At 41.8% G+C, this 10,142-nt stretch overlaps 1 protein-coding gene across 1 annotated transcript in view; it reads right to left on the bottom strand.

Annotated features, from left to right (window-relative positions):
- ARMH3 (armadillo like helical domain containing 3) overlaps nt 1-10,142 on the bottom strand; it is a 195,356-nt gene that overhangs the window by 161,841 nt on the left and 23,373 nt on the right. The window contains exons 9-11 of the mRNA XM_037739562.1: nt 4,626-4,682; nt 3,664-3,707; nt 1,609-1,669 (exon numbers count right to left, since the gene is read on the bottom strand). Coding sequence (XP_037595490.1) covers nt 1,609-1,669; nt 3,664-3,707; nt 4,626-4,682 — 162 coding nt within the window. The remainder of the gene's footprint in view (nt 1-1,608; nt 1,670-3,663; nt 3,708-4,625; nt 4,683-10,142) is intronic.

The following is a 10,142-nucleotide window of genomic DNA, read 5'->3' as shown; positions in this document are numbered from 1 at the left end:
AAAAAAAAAAAAAAAAAAGCTGCTTCCTGCTGGGGGGAACTTGGAACTCTGGACGGTAAGTCACACACACCAAAACCAGCCCACTTTGAAAATCTTAAAAGACTCATAAGTAATAAATGAAATAATAAGAATCCTACTGAATCATCTTGCCTTAAAGGGCCTTAAAGCAAAAACCCTAGTACTTTTGTCCAACTCTCCTTTTCAATGTGTAAGTTTAGTCACTCTGACAGTTAACCTACACATCCTCATCACTCTGTATCTTTCCTAGAAGTTGCTTATTTGAAGTCAGAAACTAACTTAGGAAAAACTTCACAGAAACCAGGCTGACTTCAACCAACATACAGCTATCTTTGGGAACAATATTTGGGTTTCAGACCAAAGCTCTCTATATGAGATCCACTCTCCATTTTTCAGACAACAAAATCTTTAGTTTGTGTCCTAGTCAGAGTAAGTGAATAAGTAAACAGAGTAGGTTGCCTTTAATGCACATGATGTCAGAGGCACTAAGATGCCTAACCCCCCATAAAAATACCTTTCCCACCTCCTTAATTATGCCTGAAACTATACACAAACCTATGCTGCTAGAGTTTCATGTGTTTGGAACAAAACTTTCTGAAAGCTTGACTGAAAGGCAGAGATAACTGGGAGCAGTATAACTGTATCTAATTCATTTAATCAAACACCAATATAAAACTCATATTTCTGTAGTCCCTGAGAGACTTCACTCATTTACATTCTGGAGTTAAGAGTTTATCAGGCCCCTTCCTAAGAACAGGCTGAGAAGGCAGAAGGAACAATTCTTAAGCATTGGGGGAAAAAAATTGCAGAAGTGGAGGAGGAGAGGAGGCAACTGCTTCTTGCAATGAACTAAAAAATTGTCTTGCCCTAGAACTGATTATTTGGATACTAATGCCCAGAAGACAGACTTTCTGAACCTGCCTAGATTCTAGAATCTCCTAGATTTATCTCTTCAAAATCAGTCCCAGATTACCTGGTACCAAAAGCCAAGGTTGAGAAACCTTGCCCTGGAATCTTGCAAACTGGACCAATAACTTCCCTAAAATTCAGACCTATAAGTGCAAACCCTAAGCCGCTAGAAGAGTGCCTCAGATCTACTTCACAATCGCTAAACCCCAGGACCAGCTATAAGGATCAAACCAGCCACAGCAGACAGCAAAGGAGCACTCAGGGGAGGACTCAGATCCAAACCCTACCATTAGGTGTTCCACAGGGTCAGTGCCCAAAAGGGGCCAATTCTTCAGGAAACAAAAGTCTGGTTTAATGCGTACCTTTTCTTTAGCCTTTAAAAAAATTAATTAAATAATTAACGTGGAAAAACTAAATCCCAGAGAAATTAAAGCTCTCCTTTCCCCTATCTCACTTGGTTTTGAAGCTCACTAAAGGTACATCAAAAGTGGGAATTAAAAAACAAAAAAGAAAGAAAGAAACTCACTAAAGGAAATACACTCCCCAAGAAAATCAGCTCTGAACATCCTCTCTCTTGTCATCATGCCATCACTTCAAATACCTGAAATTCGGAGCCCTGATTTGTCCACCCCTGCAGACCACATTGTTAACGAGCAGAAGAAAAGAAAAAGCAGGACTTACCATATTTGTTAAAGCAGAGAAAAAACCACTTTGGTGTTCTTCTTCCTTGTCTTTATACTGCCTAAACAAAAATAACTAAATTCAACTTTAGGATTTTTTTTTTTTTTTTTTTTTTTTTTGAGACGGAGTTTCACTCTTGTTACCCAGGCTGGAGTGCAATGGCGTGATCTCGTCTCACCGCAACCTCCGCCTCCCGGGTTCAGGCAATTCTCCTGCCTCAGCCGCCTGAGTAGCTGGGATTACAGGCACGCGCCACCATGCCCAGCTAATTTTTTGTATTTTTAGTAGAGACGGGGTTTCACCATGTTGACCAGGATGGTCTCGATCTCTTGACCTCGTGATCCACCCATCTCGGCCTCCCAAAGTGCTGGGATTACAGGCTTGAGCCACCGCGCCCGGCCTAACTTTAGGATTATTTATCAAGTATGTCTTTGTCCTTGGCATTTTGGGTAATCAGGGTGGAGCACTCTTAGAATTCTCTGACTCCAGAAAACTAAAGCATTGTGGCAATCAAGCATTGAGACAATCCCTGCAAGCTAAGAGGCACCCTGTCTGCTCTTGAGGTAGTGTGTGCCAAAATCGCTAGCTACTTTGGGAGAGACTTAAAAAAGCAAGCTGCAGGTCAGGTGTGGTGACTCACTCTGGGAGGCCAAGGCAGGCAGATCATGAGGTCAAGAGATTGAGACCATCCTGGCCAACACTGTGAAACCCTGTCCCTACCTACAATACAAAAACTAGCTGGGTGTGGTGGTGGGCACCTGTAGTCCCAGCTACTCGGGAGGCTGAGGCAGGAGAATCGCTTGAACTCAGGAGGTGGAGGTTGCAGTGAGCCAAGATGGGGCCACTGCACTCCAGCCTGACAGCAGAGCAAGACTCCATCTCAAAAAAAAAAAAGAAAGAAAGAAAAGAAAGAAAGCTGCAGCTGGGCGCAATGGTTCATGCTTGTAATCCCAGCACTTTGGGAGGCTGAGGCAGGCATAGCACGAGGTCAGGGGTTTGAGACTAGCCTGGCCAATATGGTAAAACCCCGTATCTACTAAAAATTTAAAAAAAAAATTATCTGGGCATGGTGGCTCATGCCTGTAGTCCCGGGTACTCAGGAGGCTGAGGCAGAAGAATCACTTGAACCTGGGAGGTGGAGGCTGCAGTGAGCTGAGATCACACTACTGCACTCCAGACTGGGTAACAAGAGTGAGACTCTGTCTCAAAGGAAAAAAAAAAAAAAACAAAAAACAGAAAGAAAGCTGCAAAATTGTGAAACTGCCCTAACATACAGCTGATCCAGTTATTTCTCCAACATCTCCAACAATCTATTACTTGAAAAGTGTGACAGTAAATCTACTTTAAGGCTAGAACACTGAAAATCTTGTTTCTTTTTAAAGGAGGACGAAGGAAATCAGTAAACTAAACTCTCTGCAGATATGAGACAGATTTGAAGTTCTGATACCCAACTGTGTGTGAGAAAAGTCTAGAGAGGAACATGAAAGATCTGCCTGGCCCTTGCCAGGATTAGGGATACTTCTGTTTTCCATTCACTAATGTCAGATCCTTCCAGCAAAAGGGAAAGCAAGTTCAATGATGGGAGTCCCCAAGAGAAACAGGGACTCTGGGAAGTTGATAAAAAAGTCACATCTGCAAAATAGGACTACCTTAATATACTTTCTTCTTTTATATATTTTTTAAGATAAAAAAAAAATTATCTCCACAACCTTTTTGACATAGAAAATACATGTATGATACATTGGACTAAGAAGTGACCACTTGTAGCTGGAAGACTAGATAAAATGCTCTGTAATAAAATACCAGAAGTTGCAAAGGAATGTGCCTAATTGCCTAAACTAAAGAGACACCAATGCGGTGGCTACTTTTCCCCTGTTGTTAAAAACAATCCCTGCTAATCCCAAGCAAAGCTAGAGCAAATATATCGGCCAGGGGCTGTACCTCTGAATACTCTTAGACTAGGTAAGGCAGTTTTACCCAAGAACTCTAATAAAACTCTAACAACCAATTCAAATGAAAATTAGACCCCCTTCCATTTTGGAAAGGTGAACTTACCTGTTGTACTCAGATAAAGCCTGAGCAATTACAAGCCCCATTCCCTAGAAGGGAAAAGACAGCACAGGTGAAATAAGACAGCAGCCTTTAGGGGTTGGTGATGATGCTAGAACTAGGTCGGGAAGAACATTAGCCCAAGAAGTCCTGACTGAAAGTTGGCAACAAGGACAGAAATTCTGAGATGCACTGTCAAAGCATCAAAAGGAGCTTCTTTGGGAAGATTTTTCTTATCTAATTATCTTAATGTTCCCAGGTACAATTAAAATGGATTATCAAGACGTGAAACAGACCAGCCCACATTATTGACAATTTCACTGGGATCATTTTCCCTTTGAAAGAGAATATCCAGTTAAACAAAAAGCCCTCAGATGTCTCCAAAACAGCCAGGCAAAATGACAATGAGTCCATGCTAAATGAAGGTGAACATAGATAAGCCACTTTCTTTCAGGCCACAGGAATGTAAAGGGAAGTAGCATTAAGTAAATGTTAAAGTGACTTAACTTCCCCCAGAAAGTTGGGCAGGATGGAAAGGGAATAAAGCAAGACACAGGTCATCTTATTCCTCCCTATATTCAGAGATCAGATGTAATTTCCCAAACTTTCAAGGATATATATAGCAGATATAGATCATCCCCATGTTTCCACTTCACCAAGTCAGGCTATAAATACTGCCTGGCTAGTTCTGAAAGAAGGAATCTCCCATCATTTAGTCATCTAAGCTTTCTTATTCTTGAAAGTGTAATTTATTGACTTTGTAGGATAATCAACTTCAACACACTGTAACACGAAACGTAAGACAGTAAAACAGTAGCACTGATGCACTAAAAAGAAATATTAATTCCCTCTCTATAACCACATGAAATTGACAGGATAGCTTTCTGTTCTCTGTTCTAAATGTCCACTAAAAGTAATGCCACTGAATGCAAATAAGTAAGGCAATACACAAGGATCCAGATACTCACATTGAGTGTGGCCTCATCATCCACAATAGATAGCTTCACAATATAAGGATTCACAGACTGTTAAATAAGAGAAGAGACTCCAGGTAAGTGTGACCTAGTTAAGAAAGCCCATTAGCTATCTAAAAAGTGTTAACAGAAATGCCCTCTCTCTACAGCAATGCTCCTGATACACAGCCCCAATCCATATTGCCTGCTGACCCCTCCCATTTCCAGTTAATTTCTCAGTGTGTATGGGCATCCATCAAGTGTACACACAGATACATACACATACCTCAGTTCTGTTCTACCCATATTTTTCCTTAGGTGGAATCAGTGCACGCCTATGTCTAACACTTCTACCATCTTTCCTCTTACTTGCATCTAGAAAGTAAGTGAATGCTCCACAAAACTCACTTTGTCCTACCCTACCAATAATTTGCTAAGTCCATAGGGATAGCTGTCTTTTGGGAGACATAAAAGCTTCTTGCCATAAGGCACATATTTACAAGTTGCTAACTTACATTTTCATCCCAAAGGCTCCCTAACCATTTCACAAACTATATGCAAGGACTGATTCACCCACCCGTAAAACAAAACCACCTTGGGGTGGAAAGTGGCAGCTGCTTAACAGCCAGAGAGGCCATTTATGGAGATCTGATATCCAAATCACACTGCAGGGGGAACTGAAAAAAAGAATGTAATTATCCAAACAACAATCTGGTCAGAACACTGGGATTTAATGATTGTCCCATCACTTACAGCACTGGAAGAGTTCTTGAGTTATTCCAGACCCAATCTCAGTTGGGCAGCATAAGAAAATGGACATATATTTAAACTAATAAAGCAATTGGACCATCTCCTACAAGGGGGATGAGAACAAATGACCTTTCCTTGCACCTGTAGGATGTGAGGAAAGATTTCATATAGATCAGGCACCAAATCTAATCTAAGAGAGGCAAGGAACAATAGTTCTCAGACTGGCAGTTTCTACAGCTACCAAAAAACTCATTACTGAGAAACTTGAAAACCCACTGAAAGGCTCATTCCCCACACAGACCTATTTAACCAAGCTTCTGAGGGCATCTTTCGCATGTCAATTGGGAACAGAGAACGAGACAGCTTTGCTTTCTTAACAGCCCAAATGTTTGTAAGGTTTAATGCAACACAACTTAAGGTGTAAACCCGACTCCATTTGTTACTTGATCTGACAGAAGGAAGGCTCTCAACACTTCTTCCTATAACCAACAGTCAAATTCTGCCAATTCTACAGACCTCAGAGAAGATCCCAAGCAAGTGAATCCTCAGAAAAGAAAATCAAGCAAAATCAGCTGACTTAGAGATTCTGCCATGATGAGAGTAACACTAGAAAGAGCAGATCACTATTTCTTGGCATATTTTTTTAAAGTTCTGGTCACTCATCTTCCCAAAAGTAGACTGTTTTAGGGTTGTTGTTTCTTTCTTTTTTTTTTTTTTTAAGATGAGGTTTCCCTCTTATCGCCCAGGCTGGAGTGCAATGGTGTGATCTCGGCTCACTATAACCTATGCCTCCAGTTCAAGTGATTCTTCTGCCTCGGCCTCCTGAGTAGCTGGGATTACAGGCATGTGCCACCATGCCCAGCTAATTTTGTATTTTTAGTAGAGACAAGGGTTTCTCCAAGTTGGTCAGGTTGGTCTCAAACTCCCGACCTCAAGTGATCCCCCCACTTCAGCCTCCGAAAGTGCTGGGATTACAAGTGTGAGCCACTGCGCCCAGCCTGTTTAGCTGTTAATCAGGGTCATCTGATTTCCAAGCAAAGGTCTGCATTCTAGTTCTTCTGCTTATTGTGACAAATTAGGCACATTAAGCTAAGTTTCTATTTCCTCATCTGCAAAATGAGGATACAGGTTGCGTATCTCATCTAAAATGCTTTAGGGTTGGTCATGGTGGCTTATGCCTGTAATCCTAACACTTTGGGAGGCCAAGGTGGAAAGATCACTTGGCCCAGGAGTTTGAAACAAGCTTGGGCAACATGGCAAAACCCTATCTCTACAAAAAATTAAAGAGTTAGCTGGGGCCAGGCATGGTAGCTCACTCCTGTAATCCCAGCATCTTGGGAAGCTGAGGCAGGTGGATCACCTGAGGTCAGGAGTTCAAGAACAGCTGACCAACATAAAGAAACCCATCTCCACTAAAAATACAAAAATTAGCCAAGGGTGGTGGCGCATGCCTGTAATCCCAGCTACTCGGGAGGCTGAGGCAGGAAAATCGCTTGAAACCAGGAGGCGGAGGTTGCAGTGAACCAAGATTGCACCACTGCACTCCAACCTGGGTGGCAGAGCAAGACTCCACCTCAAAAAAAAAAAAAAAAAAAAAGTTAGCTGGGCATAGTGACACATGCCTGTAGTCCCAGCTACTCGGAAGGCTGAGGTGGGAGGATCACTTGAGCCTAGGAGGTCAAAGAGTGTCATGTTGGTATTCAGAAAGTTTCACATTTGGGGGCATTTTGGATTTCAAATTTTCAGATTAGAGATACTCAACCTGTATTTTTTATGCTGTGGTTGCTACAAGGTTTAAATGAAGTAAGACACATCAAATCTTTAGCACACTAGCTGGTACACACTAAAGGCTCAATAATTGGTATAGGTAGCTATATTTTTTTCTCCTTTTACATTATTATCACATTCAAAGGCAAGCTCTTTAGGAAAAAGAGAAGTGTGGGGAGAAAAGGAACAACCTGCAATTAGACATAATAAACGGTATGGTAATTTCTGAGAAATGTCATGCTCTGGGAAACAGTTGGGATCTGAGTCACTTCATCTCAACAGGCTTGGCCAGCCTAGAAAACCAGGATCTTAACGTTGTGAAAATTTCTATTTTACCAGATGCTGATTTTTAAAACTATATACCTGTTGTGCTGGTCACTTTTTTAAACTGGAAGTAATCTACTTTTCATCCGTAAGACAGAATTACAAACTCTGTGAGTCTTCACAGTAGCACTCTAATAGGGTCCTGCCTTTATTTGATCAAAGCTACACATACTATTTTTCATTGCTCTTCCCTAGACCTTTTTGGGGGGCTCTTCTGTCTCTTTAGATGAAATTATTAAAATAGAACACATTATTTGAAGTGAGGAAGAACTACACATTTACTACATGGTATCTTTTCCATCACTTTTATTCCTTAAGTCCAATAACATCTTCACTTTGTCTTTGCTTAGTTGGGTACCCAGCCTCTCTGTGCCTCAATACCTTTCCAGTAAGGTTAGAACTTATCCCACTGGTCAAGAGATTGATGGCTAGAATGCTTTTCTCCCCTGCACAGTCTCTCATGCTAGTTTGCACAGAATTTCACCAGCTTTGGTTTTGCCATGTTCATCTGGAATTCCTCACATTCCTGTCAAAAATCTTCCTGCTCCATGATCACTAGGCTTCCTTAATGGTTTCTGGTGAATGATTTATATCAAAAACTGCAAAGCCCAGATAAATTAGGCCCACAAGCTCACCCTTGCCCACTATATTAATTATTCTGGGGGCTTCTGAAGGACTAGAGATGCATACTTCATTCCAGAAATATGATTCTCTCCAGTTCCTTGGCCATGTCCAATATTTCAGGCTGACATTTCAGAGAGCCCTACGGAGCTGTGCCAGGATTCAGATCACAATCAGCGAAGCCAGGCCATTGCCTCAGAATGGCCTGCATCCAGCAGAATGTTCCGAAAATATTCATTACTGATGATAGTGTGTTCCTATCACATATAACCCTCACCTCTCTTTAACTATCCTCAGCATTTTCCACAGCTATTTTTCTGGCTGTTGTAATGAGGCCCCAGAGGCTATTACACATGACAGAGATCAAAATGGCTACCATGCCAACCCCTCCAGATCATGAGTAAAACAGGTGTTGGGAATAAATTTCGTATTTATTAGGAGCTCTATACACATTCATCAGTTCCTCCAACACAATAAAAGCAATCAGATCTTGGAATTTAAAACACATTAACATTGTTCTGCATATTCTAGTCCCTCTTTAAGTATTCCTTTCTCACAACCTCCCCTGCTTTCGTATCTCTTCTTATAAGAATCAGTTCCAGGTTCGAGACCATCCTGGCTAACACAGTGAAAACCTGTCTCTACTAAAAATACAAAAATTAGCCGGGTGTGGTGGCACGTGCCTGTAGTCCTAGCTACTCAGGAGGCTGAGGCAGGAGAATTGTTTGAACCTGGGAGCAGGGTGCAGCGAGCCAAGATCACACCATTGCACTCTAGCCTGGGTAACATAGCGGCTCCGTCTCAAAAAAAAAAAAAAAAAAGAAAGAAAAAAGAATAAGTTCCAGATTTTGTGTTACCCCTCACTTTCAACCTGGCCAAATAAAGCCTACCTAGGCTTTATCATATCAAAAATCACTAGGTGGGCTGGGCAAGGTGGCTCACATCTGTAATCCGAGCACTTTGGGAGGCCAAGGCGGGCAGATCACGAGGTCAAGAGATCGAAACCATCCTGGCCAACATGGTGAAACCCTGTCTCTGCTAAAAAAAAAAAAACACAAAAAATTAGCTGGGCATGGTGGCTCGCGCCTGTAGTCCCAACTACTTGGGAGGCTGAGGCAGGAGAATTGCTTGAACCCGGGAGGTGAAGGTTGCAGTGAGCAGAGATCACGCACTGCACTCCAGCCTGGCTGGCGCCTGGCGACAAAGACTGTCTCAAAAAAAAAATCACTAGGTGGCCAGAAGCTCAAAAAGGAAAATCCTCTGTCCAGCTGGCTCAATTCTCACAGTGTTGCTACTTATTAAGTGAACAAAGTCAGGTTGCCTCAGTGAAACTCCTGACTTTTGGATTCAGCAAAATGCTCCCAGTGCCCAAACTCAGTGCCAAATGCTTCCTACTCCTCAAAAGCCATCTCCAATGAAAACCCTTGTCTTCCTTGAGTGGTCCCCTTCCTTTTCTGCCTATTCTGCCTTTTGAAGAAAATCAAATATATGTGCCAATCCAAGTATAAATCTTTAGATTCTGCTCTTCATCTCTTCATCTAAAAAACCTATAAATCTGCACCCTGATTAATTCAGGGGCAAAAAGAACTCCCAAACTGGTATAAATAAGGCACTGACTTCAATTTTTCATTAAAATCAGAAGGAGTTTCTAGGCCAACAGTGATACTTATATAAGTAGACTGCATAAGGAGATCTGATATACAGGGATAAGGAAATCTGATATACAGTGATGTGCTGCGTAAAGACATTTTGGTCCATAATAGACTGCATATTCTACGGTGATCCCATGAGATTATAACGGAACTGAAAAATCCCTATAACCCAGTGACATTTTAGCCATTATTACATAGTGCAACCCATTCATTACTCACATATTTGTGGTGATAATGGTGTAAGGAAACCTACTATGCTGCCAGTCATATAAAAGTATAGGACATACAATTATCAGCCAGGCACGGTGGCTCACTCCTGTAATCCCAACATTTTGGGAGGCTGAAGTGGGCAGATCACTTCAGTTCAGGAGTTCAAGACCAGCCTAGGCAATATGTTGAACCCCATCTCTACCAAAAA

The sequence above is a fragment of the Cebus imitator genome, unplaced genomic scaffold, assembly GCF_001604975.1.
Source record: "Cebus imitator isolate Cc_AM_T3 unplaced genomic scaffold, Cebus_imitator-1.0 Scaffold71, whole genome shotgun sequence".
NCBI classification, from domain to species: domain Eukaryota; kingdom Metazoa; phylum Chordata; class Mammalia; order Primates; family Cebidae; genus Cebus; species Cebus imitator.
Note: the sequence above shows the minus strand (reverse complement) of the source record. Positions and strands in the feature narration are given on the sequence as shown.